Source organism: Daphnia pulex, chromosome 6 (genome assembly GCF_021134715.1).
Source record: "Daphnia pulex isolate KAP4 chromosome 6, ASM2113471v1".
NCBI lineage: Eukaryota > Metazoa > Arthropoda > Branchiopoda > Diplostraca > Daphniidae > Daphnia > Daphnia pulex.
In genome coordinates this window covers 2,870,926-2,887,676 of record NC_060022.1, presented here as the reverse complement: position 1 = coordinate 2,887,676, position 16,751 = coordinate 2,870,926, and the positions used below count along the sequence as shown (strand labels likewise).

Here is a 16,751-nt window from a genome sequence, read left to right as displayed (position 1 = left end):
CATTGGCGCATTCTGTCAGTAGTCTTTGCAGAGGATGGTCGAAAAAAGTTCAACCCGTTCAACGGCGAGGCGAGGCGAGGCGACTCGTTATTAGTTTCCAGAAAATCGTGTCGTCATTAACTTGTTAGTGTTATTATGTGAGATAACCAAGTACTTAACCACAGTACCAGATATAATAGAAACTATTGTTAATTCAGTTTTGTTTCTTATTAATCAGAGAACAGAAGGATGAACAAAGCTTACAGACCAAAATCTAAAATTGGAAATTAATGATGCACTGCAATTTCAGGTGATTTCCGGTTCCGATTTGTGTAAGAGGATTTCTTTTGATTGTCCACTTCACGAATTGAATTGACTGAAACATCATCCAAGCTCAATTTAGATTTTGGAGGCGATAGCAAATTAAGAATTCACCAGGTGGGAAAATGGTAACACATGTTATTTATTTTCCTAATTAAAATAGAGAATCTTTTGCTGGTTGTTATTCCATTCGAGTAAAACTTTATTTTTTTCCATCTTCCAACAGGTTCATTCAAAGTTAACAGCAAACACACATTTGATTTGTTTTTAAAAAGGAAGTCCATGCTGTCCTATAAAATATTCTACCTCAGTTTCCTCAAGTCCTTAAGGTATCACAACTCCCCTATTCAATTCCCCCTAGATTAACTGTGTTTAAATATTTTCTTAGCTTTTGCATTATGTTTGGTTGTTTATTTGTGCTTGTTTTTATTACATCAAATTGTTTTTCTTTCGAAGGCTCATAACAGCCATAACAGGTAATATTTCGCGCTGTTTGGTGTTTCAAACGTGGGACCATCAATCAACCTAAGAACAAAGCCCCTGGTTTTTCCTCAAGAAGCTGGTAGATATTAAACATTTTACTTAGATCTGTTTTATCCAATAACCGTTTGATTTATTCGACAGGTTTTAACCAATTCGAAAAGGTACTTTGCAATAAATAATAAACCGGATTTCAAGCCATATATACACCGTTTCTGCAGCTTGCACCTGATCTGGCAGGCCGTCGGAACTCTATTAAGTTTATCTGAGAACCATCGGTACTTTGCCTAGACAGCGTCCTGGAGAAACTACTACTCCACTGCACCGCCTTCGAAGAAATTATGTGGTGTGTACATTCCCCTTTCGATAACTAAAGGATTCGAAGAACTCTCTTCATTTTCTAGGATACTTTCTGAGGTAGCGTTCGGTCTTTTTTTGTCTACATCTGCAATCTACATCTTCTCTCAGTGTCTAGAAAAAAAAATGGTGGAATTTCGATTCTATCAAAGACACTTACACCATCTAGTGGACATAGTTTTTAGCCAACGAGTGATCTAATGGCAATACATTTTATAGCTGGAAAAATGATGTCCAGTTCCAGTAAAAGAAAAGAAACCATGAAGATCCCACACATCACAGATCATTTAAATTTTAGTCAGACCACGTTAAAAAGGATTGGAAGCTGGTGTCGTCTGCATCTCCGAGGCCGTAGTACCGTAATCCGTGTTGAGCTTTTATCTTATAGGACGAGACTACGAGATCTTTAGCCTAACTAGTAACTACGGTACTGAGGAAAAATTGTAAGTGACGAAAAATAATAGGAAAAATTTCAAATGAGGAACAAGTCCTTTTCTGATTGTTATTCTTGCAACGGCTGATGCTTCGTAAGTTCTTAACGAAAGGAAATTTTGGAAAAATTATCTCAAAAAATAAAAATCACCATAAATTCATACTGGTGCACCAGCCAATCATGAAGTCATTACTGCGCGCCGAGGGCAATAATAGTTTTTCGGGATCCGTGAACAGATATAAACTTTTTCGCCATTTTACAAAGAATTCAGAAAACGGGGTCAACATTAAATAGTAGTGTCAAAATGATGATTGATCTACAAATTTGTGTTTAAAATGTCTGTTGGGATCAGCTAATACTTACCTTGTTTTTGACTCTTTTACATTTGCAATAACGAACACCGTCTCACTTAGGAAGAATCCTAAGTTCTTGTCTAAGTTGAAGTCTGCACATCCAACACAAGAAATAAGAATAAAGAATCAGATAGACCTCGGAATAATAAGGAAATGAAAAGAGTGTTTATTACAAAACGATTAGAAAAAAGACAGCAGATTACGGTCGCAAAGGAGCCAGCCCCAACTTAGCTCGCAAGGCATTCGCTTCTGCAATTTCAGGATCGATGGCAGCACTGGAACTGCTACTCTTTTTGCTATCTTTCTTTTTGTTGTTGTACTTGTCACGATCTTCGCCTCTTTTGCTTCGATCTCGTTCTGATTCACGATCTTTCCCGCGGTCCTTGCGGTCTCTACGATCCCTGTCTTGGTCTCTTCTGTAGTCACGCGAACGTTCGACTGAGCGGCTTCGCTGGCGGCGACTTCGATCCCTTTCTCTTTCACGACTGCGGTCCCTGTCACGCTCACGGCTGCGATTCCTTTTGTCACGACTTCGACTTCTGTCTCTATGTCGATCACGTCTTTCCCTACTTCTCTCTCGTTCACGTTCTTTATCCCTATTACGACGAGAACGTTCCCGTTCTCGATCACTGTCCTGCTTTGAACGCGATGTAGTAGGAGGGGGCGACAACGAACCTCCTTTCCTTTCACCCTCTTCTTCTTCACTTTCTGAATCTTCTTCCTCCAAGTCTTCTTCCAAAGCTGATACTCTCGGCTCAACTTCATTAGCTTCTTCCAGAATTTGACGTTTCTGAAAGTAAAATAAACCGTATTTAATCAGTATTTTTTAGGTTGAATACTAATTCACATTTATACCTGAAGTCTGGGCAGGATAACATCACAAAAACGCTCTTCTCTCAGTAAACTATCAATGAAATCATCCATGTAAAGAAGCTCAAAATCTAAATAAAACCACATGTTAATTTGCAGTATTCTTTTTAAAAATATCTTATTTTTATTATTACTTCCTTCCTTGTTTTGAAACCGAATTTTTCTGTAATCATTGTAAAGTGGTTCTAAATATTTATAGATTTCCACAGATGTTCCAACAAGTCTCATGTAGAATGCTCCCAAGGCACGGACATATCTATAATGATACATTATATTAGGTGATTTCCTGTATAACTTGTCTGTTTTGGTCAAAGAACTTACTTGAAATCTTCATTTTTTATAAACTCCACTACAATGTCCTTTTCTGGTTGGATTTGAAGCATTTTTAGTGTAAGTGAGAGAAATGGAGTAGGTTTAACATTACCACCAAATATTCCACCAATGTACCTTAATTCCATGGCCTTATCCACCATCAACTCAGCTAAAAAAATACATATACATAAATAAAATGAGTGCATCAAAACACAAGTAAAATTTTCAATATACCTGTCAAAGCAAAGCATTCTTCTTTCCAGTACTTTGAATCATAAATTCGAGTTCTAATAATCTTTTCAACCAAGTATTGAGGATTTGTTCCTTTAACAGAAATTGCCTCTTTGATTGTTCGATTAGCCATTTTGAATTAATCTAAAACACTAGATGTGTACAGTCAAAAGAATAATCATTGAAATTTAACTGTGTTGATAAAAAGTAAAACTTTGTCGGCATTAGCAACGGAACGACAGAACGACGCTTGAATCCGTCGTCTGCTACGGACAGACAGAGACATCAAGTGGTCAAGTGGGTGGGGCGATCAATTCATCAATTGAAAAGAAAATTTTATCGTTATTTAGTTTACTTTTATGAAATATTTTTATATTTTTAACAAATCAATCACTTAAGTTATTTAAGATTTTTCAAACTAAATTTTTTAAACTGACCTGTCTGTTCTGAGAGAAGAGTCTTCATTTTTTTCTGTAGCTTTTCCGTTTGTTTTTCGCCTGCTAAACATTCCAGTATACTACCTTGATACTACTACAGACGTAAATCATCACGTAATCATTTTGAATCTATCTCGCCACGGTTATGGCAAAATATTTGGCCCAAATAATTGTTATGGGGGGCCAGGTTATTGGGCGAGCGTTTGCTAGAGCTCTTAAACAAGAATATCAAGCTAGCCAGGAAGCTGCCAAAAGAGCTGGTGGTGGGAAAGCCGGCGCATCACGTGTAGAAGCTAACTTCAAGGTTTGTTTGTTACACACAAAAGTTATGTAATATCAGTAAATTTTAAAAAGTTAACATGTTTTTTTTTTCATTCTGTAGACAGGCATGACCCTTGAGGAAGCAAAAGAAATCTTGAATGTGGATAAATTAGAACCTGAGTTGGTGCAGAAGAACTATGATCACTTGTTCCAAGTTAATGACAAGACGAAAGGTGGTTCATTCTACCTTCAATCTAAAGTATACAGAGCTAAAGAACGACTTGACCAAGAAATGAAACATGAAACAAAAAAACAAGAACCGTCAAAAGAAAATAAAATGTAACCTTCTCCAAAACGACAGTTAAGGTTATGGAAATTATCTGGAATTTATCTTTGTAGTCAAATTGAAAAATTGTACATATAGGGATAACTAATAAAAATCATTTTTTATAACCTTTTTTATTCTAATATTATAGAATCCTTATGCATATTTTTTTATTGTGATGTGATGTATAAACATTTTTTCAGGTATGATTTTAATTTAGTAGGCTTTGTTCTTACCTTTATATTTGAATCATATATTTTAGTGAAAACTTTAATCTTAACACAACTTGTGATTGCTGCAAATTTATTTCACTATACATTTACCAAGCTCATTTAATTATTTGTTTTATATGCATTAGGCCTTCTATAGCAAACACGGTTTTTACCAGTTTTTACAATGACTGACGACGACAATCAATATGGTATCCGTTAGAATGTAATTTATTACAGAATCTGGCAAACCGCTCATTCAAATATTTATAGAACCTTTTTACAAATATAATCTTTACATTTTATAAATATTAAAAACTGACATTTTATCTTCTAAACAATGTTGACTTTAGAACTTTTACTCTTTAAACTGATTTTTCGGCGCCAATAGGTGGAGGAAGATTTGCGCTTGTTTGTGTCAACAGATCGTAGTCACCTTGCCTGTGGTTCGTTTCCCGTTCGTTGCTGCCGCTACAACAGTTTAAAACAAAAGAAGAACTGAAACTCTTTTTAGTGCACATCATGTAAATCGTTAAAGCCATCACGAGTGCTAAATTAAACGCCAGAGCCAGTTCGACACCCACGGACCAGTTTTCGTAGCCCGTTAATTGCTTTACGAGTTCATGCGGATAACAGTGCGATTCTGGTTCTATTTGGGATCCTACGGTGAAACAACATTTGTTAATAGATTTTTCAAACATAGGTCTAACCATCAGTACCTGGTATAGAAACAAACTTGAGCTGTGAATCAGGATAGCATGAAGTGCACTGAGAATCACTTGGTCCTCTGCAGTAAAGACAAGAATAGTGGCACGGAACGCATACACCGCTAAGGAGACCATTTAGTTCGGTGCGATTCATTGGATGTGAAGCATTCGGACAGACTGCCAAGCACTTGCCCTCCCACAAATAGGAACCACTTTCACACCCTGGGAGCCACAGCAGAAGAGGTATAATGGATTCAAATATGGTATGTTAATCAATCATGCTAAGTTAATCAAGTAGTACCTCTAAGACTTCTGCTAACGGTCGTCATTAAGAGAGTTTGGGGCAATTCTGCTTCACGGTTTTTCTCCACGTTAAGTCCCGATGATAGAAGAGGCTGCTGAATTTGACTATCTTTTGAGACGAATTCAGCAACCGATTGTTTCACTGGTTGAATGGGAATGTCATCAGATGATAATTGGGACTCTGGGTGTTCCTTGGTTCCGTACGCTATTAGAGTCCATCCTATCAATGTCGCTACAATTTTGAAATATTCCAGAAACTAGGTTAATCTTTAAGTTGTGTTTTTGAGTTTTAAGGAGCAAATTACATATTGATTAAGACTAAGGATGTAAAGGAAAATTCATATCAGATAACTCACCAGGAAATCGGCCTTCATTTTGTATCTCAAGAGTCCAAACGCCAAAAGGACTTTCGCCCCAAAAATGAACCGACATAAAAGGCCACGAATGAAAACCGTTACGAGAATTGTCTAAAGGGCGACGCTGAAGAAGCGTTGAACGAGTTCCTGAAGGAGACGTTAGGAAAATTTGAATCTCTCCTCGGTTCGCCGCAGATAGGGAAATCAATACCTAAAATAAGCAAGCTGACAATGACGTACAAAGTTTAAATTTGTTTTTAAATCAAAATACCTGAAGATGCTCTATAACGTTGACATTTCCACACTCTCGCAAAAATAAATGCAGTTTGCTCAAGCTTTTGGCTGCGATTATCCTAAAACACAAAGTAGATAAATCAAATCACTCGTTAACACGCATACGTAACTGAAGTCCTTTGCGCCACATTTATCAGGTTAAACTTACGTGTTGGTATCAGCAGCTTTAATTTCGCAAAACTGTTGTGGAGGAACACTTTTCCAGACCCGTGCTAGGCGGACCATTGCTCCTGCGTCCATGAGCCCGTAACCAAATGAATGGCTTACTGGTTTTAACAAAAATTAAAATGTGTTGCTCGATCAAATTAAATCTATGTAGAGAAAGAAAAAATGAAAATACCATTTCGACCAACTCCATTAACCTGCCAATCATGAGCAATAAGGTGATCAGGTTTAGCCGTGCGAACGACAATATGTTGCATGTCGCGCCAGTTCAAATTTCGATTGGCTTCCAGCGTAAGAGCACAGATACCTGCAGCTAGTGGTGCTGCGGCTGATGTACCTGTATGACTAGGTGTGCATGAATGATGCAAGTCTGTCGTAACAATCTATTGATCAAATTAAAAGGAGATTAGTTGCAATAAGACATGTATTGTTAAAGTATTATACCTGTTTTTCGTCGGCAGCCCCACTGCTGTAGGCTGTAGCTAATGTGCTAGAACAGGCTTCAGAATACCAGGGCACGGCTCCGTTCTCTGTGGCACTACTTATGCTCAACGTCCAAATTGAGTTGGTGTAACCATCACAATTGCAATTGTCGCGTTCTTTGCCGCCATTTCCTGACGCCCACACGAAAATTGATCCTTTTCCATTACGACCCTATAAACCGAGAATCATTTAGACTCAATAGGACTTGTATCAGGAATTGAGCTCACTTTTCGGATCCCTTCTAAGAAAGCTCGAGTGGCCAACTCGCCAGGACCATCTACTGTTTTGCCATCGTCGTCAGGACCCCACGAAGCGCTGTAGATGTCAATGTGCTGCGAGTTGTGGCTGAGAGAATGGGCTTCAACAGCGTCAGTCACTTCACCATCCAACATTCTGATACCTAAAGAACAGAAAGTGAATAAATCGTTTATTAATCGGATGGGCTGTTAATGAATATACCACCAATGTTGGCATTAAATGCAATTCCAACAGCGCAGATCGAATTGTTTCCCTGGGCAGCGACCTCACCAGCACACCGAGTACCGTGTCTACCAAGCAGATGAGAAATGTTTATTTTTAGAAAATGGTAAAATTGCATCAACTAACCTGTTGGAATCGGTGGCATCATATCGAGGTGATGGATCATCGTCGTGATCATTGACATCAAAGCTGGCCATGGGATCCTGACCAGGAAAATAAACACAAGAAATTAAAAAAAAAATCTAGGTGGAAAGTAACAGGAAAAAAAAGGTGTACATAATTCCGGATAATATCTGGATGGTCCTTTTCCAATCCATCGTCTAAAATAGTGACGACTGAGCCCTTTCCGGTTATGCCTTCTGCCCAAGCTTCTTGTACGTTCATATCAAGTCCGTTTCCTCGGTTCTACGTTGAAAATTATATTAAATTACAGCTTTCCCCAATGAATGAAATGAAATAAAATGGCGGACACTCACCAAATACCACATTTGTCTCCATCCAGGATCGTTAAGACTGACAGAACGAATCGATCGTTCATTTCGTTTGACACGTCGTTTTGCCACTTGTTGCTGTGCCCATTGAACCTTCAAAACAAATCGTTATTCAATACACATCTTCTACCATTCTAACATTGCATTCTGTACCTCTGCTTCGCTAGTAAGTAACGAATGGTGATTGGAACTTGAGTGCGTTGATCTTTTGGCAACCTTGCGATGTTGGAAATGATAATAATCGTCGAAAATCTGTAGTATGCAATACATTACGATCAATAAAGTACAATTAATGCAAAGTCATCTGGAATATACACCTTTCCCAAGTTTCTGAAACCATGTTTTGCAGCAATGGCATCCGCCACGCTATCTCCACCGATGACATGTACCGCCCATTTATCAGTAAAGATAGTGGAGTCAGACGTGTGCGAATGGCCGATGGAAATTGAAATAGCGATCAAGAAAGATGTGAAAATGGAAATTCTCGAAATCCAGTCGAGCCCCAGGAAAAGCATTCTCAGTTTTTGTTGCTATACTCTGGTATCTGCAGAATATCAGAAAACAGAACTTCCATACATCATTATTCACAAGCTCATTTCGATCAGACTCGCTTAATTACGGTTAGTCTTTTTAGAACAATAGCTAACCCATCACATGGCACCAGTGTCCTTCAAGGCTGCTACGTCAAATACCAAGATATCAAAAGTCAACTTACCGGCTTGCACGACGGCGTGAAGGAAAGGTAACTCTTCGTTCTAAATACAAATGAAATATCTTTATTTTGGTGAATTTCCACTAGTTAAAAAACAGATTAACGACGAGTAATCTAAGTAAACATGATGGCAATCACTTGAGGTTGTTTTCTCTCTTGACGTGATCGGCGTAATGACTAATGATAAATTTTTTTAGTTTCTTTGCTAATCACTTTAATTGCCTTTGGGCATGCACCCCCTTCGCCTACATTTAAGTTAATATTGCCACATTTCTGTAAAATTCAAAATAAATTATATTTTTGTAAATTAAATATCAAAATAATTTTTCTGTAGCATTAATTAGTATTTCTATACACTAGTTAAAATGTAAAGACCTAGGCTACATTCTAATTAATAAGCTTGCAATTGTGAATCATGTTTTCATTTTCTACCGCCATTATTTGAAAATTTCCACCAGAGGGCCACCAGAGTCTGTATGTATCAGCGTATCAGTTGGTTGAAAGATAACCTCATTGATAAACTTAAAACGGTTCTTCTACGCAATTTTATGAACGCTGGGCTCTTGCAGTTTTTGTTTTCTTTCCGACAGGTTTGTGAAAAATTTAACGAAATGATGCCCAGTAATATTCGGACAATGAGAATGGCGAAAGAAATAAAAGACTTGACAACAAATCCTCCTCATGGAATCACCTGTTGGCCCAAAAATGACAGAAATGATCTTTTGGAAGCTAGTAAGTTGAGTTTTCTATGTAAGTTTATAAATATTTTCTAATGTTTTCCTATTTATAGTTGTGCAAGGTAGTGAAGATACTCCCTATGCAAATGGCAGCTTCAGAATTGACATTGTCATTCCAGAACGGTAAGACCTGTGACATTAAATACAGCTTGTGAAAACCCCTACAGCAAATTTCACTGAAACTTACCTTCTCAATGTTATTGCAGTTATCCAATGGACCCACCTCAGTTGAAGTTTTTGACAAAGGTGTACCATCCCAACATTGACAATGTCACTGGTCTAATTTGTCTTGATGTTCTGAAAATGCCTCCACAAGGTCGTTGGAGACCTGTGAATAATCTTTCCTTGATTCTTACTGCAGTCAAACAATTATTGTCAGATCCAAATCCTCATGATCCTCTAGATTCAGCGATTGTATGTGCATATCTAAATTTTAGTTTTTGAAGTGTAACCCTTAGTAATTTTTATTTTCATTTCATCACCACCACCAGGCACAAGAATATATTGCCAACAAAACATTGTTTATTGAGAATGCCAAAAAATGGACACAACTTTATGCTATGGTTTGAGATTTGAAAAAACCTTTATGTCACCAAAAATATTGTATTAAAAAATTATTTAAAATTTATAGGAGAACTCCTCGTCACGCCCATCCAAACGCAAAAGTGTGGAAGAACCAAATGGTGATGAAAAATCTAAACGTCATTGCACGTCTTCCCAATCAAAACCTCAAAATGGAGAAGATAGCTCATCTGAAGACCCCACAGTTTCAACCTCGGAGCCGTCAAGTAAAATTCCTTTGAAGCGGAAGCGAAATACTGATCCAGCCTGCGAGGAAGATTCTCAACGCTCTCACGATTCGCCTTTATCAGAGGATGCCAGTGTTCCAGAAAAACAAGATAAGAATTTCAACTCAATCGACAACAGTCGAAATAAAGTTTGATTTATATTACTATTTTACTAAACGTAAGAAACGAATTGCTGAATTTTCAATAATTCCAGAACAAAAACTTTTTTCCATTTTCTAACCCGGAATTTAACTTCATGTATGTGCTTTTCAAACTATTCTAGTATTATTAAGTGATGAAACAAGATATTGTAATTTATATGAGTTCTTTATTTTATAGTGTTAAAAAATTCAATTTAATCGATAAAGAGGTCGTCAATTTTAGAAATAAAATTGCTTCGTGGCCATTATGGCAGTTTCTTTGACTTGCGCAGGTATGCTTGAATGTAGAAATGGGAAAAGAACACTAAAAGTGTTAAACAGTAAAGTGCCAGTACGACGCTGAGTGTCGAAGGGAAATCACAGTTGTTGTAGTGACCGTAGGAGATGTGAAACACGATAAGAACAAATTGAACCTGTATTACAAAATGAATGAGTCATCGTTATCTCAGTTTTGAATTTATTATGCCATGTCTTTCTTACTATCTGGAATTGAGTCAAATAGCGTTTCCACCACAGATACGGCTGAATCCACGCCCCGAGTGAGCTCAATAAATAATAGCTGTACATTACAACATGAACCAAGGAGTTGAGCATTGCACAGAAGAAAGCTGTAAAAGAACAAGAAATTTATCGATTAAAACATTTCCGGGAACATGATTAATTAAAGCAGTAAGGCTGTACAAGTTTTCGTATTTCGCTTTGTTGTAGCAATGGTTGCCTTGGAGATAAGCTTTTATAGATCTTGGTGCAAGCAGTTTACACTGCAAAACCAATGGGAGCGGGTAGAATTGTAAACTTTGTACCATGAGACGATACTTTGGGTCAGAGACCTCGCCCTTGTATGCCGCTCCCATACATATCTTAGATAAGTGTGTAGGCTATGGTTACAGAGGGTTGAAAAGCGTATGCGTGGGCATAGCGCAAGGAAAACTACTTATTTGAACAAAACATGGTGGTCTCTTTCTCTGGTAGGCTTTCTTTTCGAAACGAGAGACAGGATCACAGGATATTTGAGAACTATTTAAGTTTATGTTTATCTAAACAATTTATTAATGACTCACATTGTCCTCCGGGAACGTATTTAACTCCGAGCCACCAATTAAATACCATAGTGCTATGATGAAAGATGTGTAGGAATGTTAATTGATTGTTCTTTTTTCGTAAAACGAAAAATACCTAGAAATTTAAACAGGATTTATCAGGGTTGTCTTATGCCAAGTTATGTGCTTAAAAATTCATACCGTATCAATCATATCGATAACTTTTGAAAAGAAAAACAACCAGCAGACATCGGCCATCTAAAATTCACAAAAATATTAAATTCTAGATTAATTGTTACGCATTTGCAACTTTATGTCGTCATATACTCTTAGCGCGAGGGGATCCATGGAAGTGTCAATTGGTTGACAAGTTAGATCATAACGCGATAAAACAGAGGTGACGAGAAATTCGTAAAACATATAAGCCGAAAGGCTTATCTGGAATATGTTGTAGATCCGCATCAAATATTTAAGTGTGAACGCTGTACGCTTCTCCATGAATCGAGGGCCATAAAAGACTAACAGTAAATACGAGACTATTATTCCAATGATTGGCAGTGGCGAGCGAACCAGAAACCAGTTGGCGACGCGCGGATCTAATAAAAAACACCGGAAATATCAGCTCTCAAATTACAGTGGAATTTGATTATGGAACAAATATTGGTGAGTGACTTGCAGCGTAAGCGGAAAATTTTCCTTATTGATTAGAAAATCGATATAAAGGGACACACGGGGGTGGATCCAGCAGGAAATCAATAGTCTACCATGCAGTCTGTTCACGGATCGGAAAGTTGTCCCTTTCCTTTCACGATGGACATGTATCACTCAACAAGTCTGTTACGTTACATAACAATCTTATTAAGTAAAACGAGATATAAAACAAATTTGGCGCCAAAATCCGCCAAAATCTTCGACAGAAACATTAGAAATTCATAGTAAAAATAGGCCCACCCGCCCAAAACTAAAAAAAGATTGCGTAAACACGAAGAAGACAAAAAACACTGCCGGCGAAACATCCGCTTTCTCTGTCTAGTAGAAATTCTTTAGTTAAAACAAAACCTATGTACCTCCGCTTCGGCTGACATCTTCGTGGAGCGTAACGAAATATTCCATTTTACACTAAGACTAATTTTTTTTAATTTCAAAACTATTTGGCTCGTAATCACAGACCACACCACACATTCAGAGTAGTGTGATGTGCTATTTTTGAGAATGGACTGAGAAAAAGACAGAGGGGGAAAGAAGCAGAAAAAGAAAAGGACCACGTGCATGGCGGCAAGAAACGCCATCTGTTAAAGGCTTTTAAAAGATAGTGGAAAAATTCATTGCAGACGACAAGTGTGTGTAGATGCGCGAAGCACAAGCACGTGCTCCTAAAAATTGTAAATTGACTTAGCTTCAAAATATTCCTTCCACTTCATAATCACTTCATAATTACATGGGGAAAATGGCACTAAAGAGACGCAAAGGTAAATGCTTATTTTTACAGTGTTTTACATCAATCTGACTATATTATGAACATGTTTTACGTTTTTAGTCAACGAATCTGGAGGTCCTCAAACCAAAAAGAAGCCGACATTTAAAAAAGCAAAAAAAGTCGTAGAGAAAGTGATAAACGATTCTCCAGAAGAAGATTTTGAAGATGAAGATGACAATGGTTTTGGTGATAGTGAAGATGGTTTTGACGACATGGAGGAAATTCCTTTAGATATTACTGAGGCTGTTTCAATCGTTAAAAAGCCAGCTAAGCAGACATCTAAACCACAGACTAAAGCTCCTGCTAAAGTTGTAAGAGCTCAATATATTTCACCTAGCGATAGTAATATATAATCTTTCCTTATTAGAAATCAGAAAAAGTTAACCAGAAGGATGTTACCAAAGCTCACAAAAAAGATTTACAGAAGCCTCCAACTTCCCAAGAAATGAATGCTCTGCGGGAAACTGAGAATCTTTTCCACTCCAACATCTTCAAACTTCAGGTTTATTGAGATTTTTAAAAATATATATATCATATACATAATCATGTAGTTTTCAGGTTGAGGAAATGTTAGCAGAAATTTCAATGAAAAATAAACGCAAGAAAGAAATCGAAGATTGGATGAATCAACTTCAAGACATCATTGACAACATACCTGAAAGTGGTACACATTCAGTAAGTCAACCAAAGCATATACAGATGACCAACAAAGTTAATATGGATTTTTTTATTTCTTAAAAGATCTCTGACACAACTTGGCTCGACGAACTAAATGTCACGTGCCCTTTTGAATCTGATTGTTATGACTCGACTAAGACATTCCAGTATTTGAAACCACAAAAGCTCATCCCTATTGGCTCTTGGGCTATTGGCATGACTGGCAAAGGCATATCAGTTGATATCCTGATTGAGATTCCTCGAGAGTCGTTAGAACGGGACGATTATCTGAATTACACCTACCATCGAAAAAGAGCCTTGTATCTGGCGTACTTGGCTGCCCATTTACAGAAAGCGACAGCATTGGTTCAAGATGCTCAGTTCGAGTCTCTTTCCGGAGATCTTTCAAGACCCATTCTTCTCGTTCAACCTACAGGAAAACTGAACCAGCGTGTAGCCTTCCGCATTTACGCTTCTGCTTCTGCGGATTTGGTAGCAGTAGAAAAACTTCTTCCCAGACGGAATTGTGTTACAAACTCTAGTTCAAAAAATTTTTACAACAAGCCAAGTCCTCTGTACAACATGAGCGTGTTAGCCGACATGCGGATGGCCAAGATCAATCAGCACGCATCGGAAGTACTCTCATCAAAGAAGAATATTCTGGACTCGTGCCTACTCTTACGAATCTGGCTTCGACACCGACAACTTGATGAGTCTATCGGCATGTTCGTCCTGACCCAATTTGTTGTCTACTTGGTTGACACAAAGAAGCTCTTCCCGAACATGAGCATATATCAAATTATTCGTTCTGTTTGGCTTCAGTTATCTCGTTCAGATTGGTCTAAAGAAGGAATTACTCTACGTCAACAGTCTGATACGGCTCCGTTGCCGGTCGCCGATGCCCACGCTTCGTTCCCGATTGTTTTTCTGGATGAGACGAGTACGTTGAACTTCTGCGCCCACCTCTCTCAGGCAGCCTACGAATGGCTAAGATGGGAATCCACCCTGGCTGTTGGGTTGCTCAACAAGAAGGGAGTCAACAGTTTCGCCGCCCTGTTCATCACTCCGAAGCCGTTTTTGTTGACTTTCGATAACGTTGTCATGATTGACGATGCGCAAGCCAGATTGCAAAAAGACAAACGTCAACTCTATTGGCTGACTGGAGCAGCTGAGAAAATTCATCAGTGTCTCGTCAAAGGATTGGGCGATCGTCTGAAATTGGCGGCATGCAGGAGGCTGCCAGTTGGGTCATGGTCCGTTGCAACAGAACCACCGAAAGACTCTTCACGGAAGTTGGCATTCGGATTCTGTTTCAATTCTCCCGCTGCATGGGAAGTGGTGAACAAAGGACCGGCCGCCGACAGCCCAGAGTCTGTCGAATTTCGCTCTTTCTGGGGCGAAATGTCTCAACTTAGACGGTTTCAAGATGGCTTCATCTGCGAAGCAGTACATTGGCCAGCCAGTAATTGGGCTGAACGTCGTCTCATCTGCCGTCGAATCGTCTCATTTCTGTTGGAGAAACGGCTCAACTTGTCTAATAGCTTCGTTTACATCGCCGATCAATTGGAGACTGCCCTGTTTATTCCTAGGTTGGAGAAATCGGTCGCCTACGGAACGGGAGAAGAGTTCACTATGAAGGCCCTTGAAGCCCTGGATGAACTAACGAAGAATCTGCGATCACTGGAGGACTTGCCTCTCTCGATAGCTCAAGTGCAAGGAGTGGCTGCAACTTTCAGGCACGCCGAAACCTTTCCACCCCAACCAGGGATTCCGCAAGGTCGATTATCTCTTTTCGACAAAATTGGAGATAACATGCTCCCTTCTGTCGAAGCGACTCCTATTTACCTTCCCTCGCTATCGGTCCTGTTGACTTTGCAAACGAGCGGCAAGTGGCCCGATGATCTCGAAGCCGTTCGCCGGATCAAAGCGGCTTTCTACATCCAGCTGGCCGAAAAACTTCGCGTCCTCTTCGACCTCGTCGTTCGAGTTTTCACCGATCACATCATTGTGGAGCGCAGAGGCTACATTTTCAAGTTGGTGATCGCTTATCATCGAGATGTAGCCTTGTTGAAACGCTTCGTCGAGCCTAACGGAATTGTCAAGTGAGTTACCACTACTTTTTGATCAAAAGCTATTTTGGTCCTATCTTGATTTGCATTGTTCGTTTGTCATAGGTACCGCGACAATCCGGAATCACTCCTCCTGCAGAGGGATCAAGAGATTACCCCGAGACTGGCAGCGGCACTACGTGCCCTACATGCGGAGCAGCCAGCCTACAGCACGGCCGTTCGTTTGGCCAAGCGCTGGATCGCTTCGCACATGCTGTTGGAATATCTCGAAGAAGAAGCCGTTGAAATGATTGTAGCCAGCCTGTTTGTTGATTCGACCATGTACGGTTTACCGTCGGAAGAAGAATCCGGCGCCAAGTCCTCGCTGCATGACGCCATCGACTGGATGGGACCTTTGACACCTCAAGTTGCTTTCTTCCGGTTCCTCCAGTTAGTTTCGACGTACGACTGGACAAGCCAGCCGCTCGTCATCAATTTCAACAATGACCTCACACCAGAAGTGATTCGCGACATTGAAACATCTGTCGCAGCCCAGCGAGCCCACCTGAAATCACCTTTAGTCCTGGTGACACCTTACGATCCATCCGGCGTGGCGTTCACGCGTAGCACGCCACCGCTGCCCGTCTGGTCACGTCTGATGGTGTTAGCCCAAGAGTCGCTCAAATTGCTGGAGCGTCAGTTGATGGAATCTGACGTGAAAACCGTGGACGTGTTCCAGGCATTCCGTCCACCCTTGGATGCCTACAACTGCGTGATCCATCTGTGTAAAGGCGCTGTCGCCCGCCGTTTGTACACGCTCGACAGTGTGCTCGACAAGAAGGTGAAGCTTCACGAGCACCAGCCGAGGAAGACGCTCTCCATCTACGATTACGAGCCCGTCGATCGACTGCTGGATGAGTTACGATTGGCCTATGCCGACAAGGCCCGCTTTTTCTATGACAAGTATGGAGGCTTGCTGATCGGCGTCATGTGGATCGACAAAGCCTGGAGCACGCCAACTGAATTTAAAGTCTCCCACGTGAACGGCTCCATGTTGGTGGCGCCGTCGGCCGCAGGTGGTGAAAAGCGGTTAGCCCCCAATTTGGAAGCCATCTGCCAGGATTTTCTCATTATGGGCAAAGGTCTGGTCGAGTCGGTCGAATGCGGAGCACTTGTTTGGCAAGATTCAGTCTGAAAAAAAAATCAATCAATTCTAAATAATAAACTCTTTATCAACAACAGCAGGAGCTTGCAAAAAAAGCGACTTTTTCTTTGCTTTTATCT

The 16,751-nt window shown here is 39.7% G+C and overlaps 6 protein-coding genes and 1 long non-coding RNA gene across 14 annotated transcripts; 4 read left to right on the top strand and 3 right to left on the bottom strand.

Moving 5' to 3' along the window:
- The first annotated feature begins 40 nt into the window (after window positions 1–40).
- Window positions 41–2,891, top strand: LOC124196102. 7 transcript variants are annotated; one of them, XR_006875588.1, is made up of 5 exons: window positions 41–123; window positions 290–428; window positions 527–629; window positions 757–862; window positions 925–2,891. It is a non-coding gene; the product is annotated as an uncharacterized LOC124196102 (long non-coding RNA). The 7 variants fall into 7 exon arrangements; XR_006875587.1 differs by having other exon boundaries at window positions 71–428; window positions 925–1,197; window positions 1,357–2,891; XR_006875582.1 differs by having other exon boundaries at window positions 72–428; window positions 925–944; window positions 1,002–2,891.
- Window positions 2,074–3,614, bottom strand: LOC124196099 (pre-mRNA-splicing factor 38A-like). The gene is made up of 5 exons (XM_046590912.1): window positions 3,340–3,614; window positions 3,115–3,274; window positions 2,928–3,049; window positions 2,779–2,864; window positions 2,074–2,713 (listed from the first exon to the last, which is right to left on the bottom strand). The coding sequence occupies exons 1-5, from the start codon at window positions 3,467–3,469 to the stop codon at window positions 2,123–2,125; spliced, it is 1,089 nt and encodes a 362-aa protein (XP_046446868.1). The 5' UTR covers window positions 3,470–3,614; the 3' UTR covers window positions 2,074–2,122.
- Window positions 3,615–3,829: 215 nt separating this feature from the next.
- Window positions 3,830–4,487, top strand: LOC124195551 (mitochondrial import inner membrane translocase subunit Tim16-like). The gene is made up of 2 exons (XM_046590032.1): window positions 3,830–4,077; window positions 4,156–4,487. Exons 1-2 carry the CDS (start codon window positions 3,919–3,921, stop codon window positions 4,375–4,377), a joined length of 381 nt encoding a protein of 126 aa, XP_046445988.1. The 5' UTR covers window positions 3,830–3,918; the 3' UTR covers window positions 4,378–4,487.
- A 296-nt stretch (window positions 4,488–4,783) lies between these two features.
- LOC124195547 (furin-like protease 1) lies at window positions 4,784–8,805 on the bottom strand. Of its 2 annotated transcripts, none has more exons than XM_046590028.1 (16): window positions 8,563–8,805; window positions 8,165–8,391; window positions 8,001–8,099; window positions 7,833–7,940; window positions 7,633–7,761; window positions 7,483–7,559; window positions 7,336–7,424; window positions 7,104–7,276; window positions 6,838–7,047; window positions 6,569–6,776; window positions 6,377–6,494; window positions 6,206–6,287; window positions 5,935–6,145; window positions 5,577–5,810; window positions 5,288–5,497; window positions 4,784–5,229 (listed from the first exon to the last, which is right to left on the bottom strand). In XM_046590028.1, the coding sequence occupies exons 2-16, from the start codon at window positions 8,360–8,362 to the stop codon at window positions 4,934–4,936; spliced, it is 2,442 nt and encodes an 813-aa protein (XP_046445984.1). In that variant the 5' UTR covers window positions 8,363–8,391; window positions 8,563–8,805; the 3' UTR covers window positions 4,784–4,933. The 2 variants fall into 2 exon arrangements, with proteins under 2 accessions (XP_046445984.1, XP_046445983.1); XM_046590027.1 differs by having other exon boundaries at window positions 8,165–8,414; window positions 8,563–8,747.
- A 217-nt stretch (window positions 8,806–9,022) lies between these two features.
- LOC124195549 (ubiquitin-conjugating enzyme E2 T-like) lies at window positions 9,023–10,451 on the top strand. Its single transcript, XM_046590029.1, has 5 exons — window positions 9,023–9,291; window positions 9,350–9,419; window positions 9,503–9,710; window positions 9,788–9,859; window positions 9,928–10,451. The coding sequence occupies exons 1-5, from the start codon at window positions 9,036–9,038 to the stop codon at window positions 10,237–10,239; spliced, it is 918 nt and encodes a 305-aa protein (XP_046445985.1). The 5' UTR covers window positions 9,023–9,035; the 3' UTR covers window positions 10,240–10,451.
- On the bottom strand, window positions 10,393–12,493 carry LOC124195550 (elongation of very long chain fatty acids protein 7-like). Its single transcript, XM_046590030.1, has 6 exons — window positions 12,353–12,493; window positions 11,613–11,881; window positions 11,487–11,543; window positions 11,307–11,421; window positions 10,726–10,853; window positions 10,393–10,658 (listed from the first exon to the last, which is right to left on the bottom strand). Exons 1-6 carry the CDS (start codon window positions 12,396–12,398, stop codon window positions 10,491–10,493), a joined length of 783 nt encoding a protein of 260 aa, XP_046445986.1. The 5' UTR covers window positions 12,399–12,493; the 3' UTR covers window positions 10,393–10,490.
- Window positions 12,494–12,609: 116 nt separating this feature from the next.
- Window positions 12,610–16,708, top strand: LOC124195542 (nucleolar protein 6-like). The gene is made up of 6 exons (XM_046589990.1): window positions 12,610–12,754; window positions 12,823–13,073; window positions 13,130–13,264; window positions 13,321–13,437; window positions 13,504–15,521; window positions 15,594–16,708. Exons 1-6 carry the CDS (start codon window positions 12,724–12,726, stop codon window positions 16,660–16,662), a joined length of 3,621 nt encoding a protein of 1,206 aa, XP_046445946.1. The 5' UTR covers window positions 12,610–12,723; the 3' UTR covers window positions 16,663–16,708.
- Window positions 16,709–16,751: the final 43 nt, after the last annotated feature.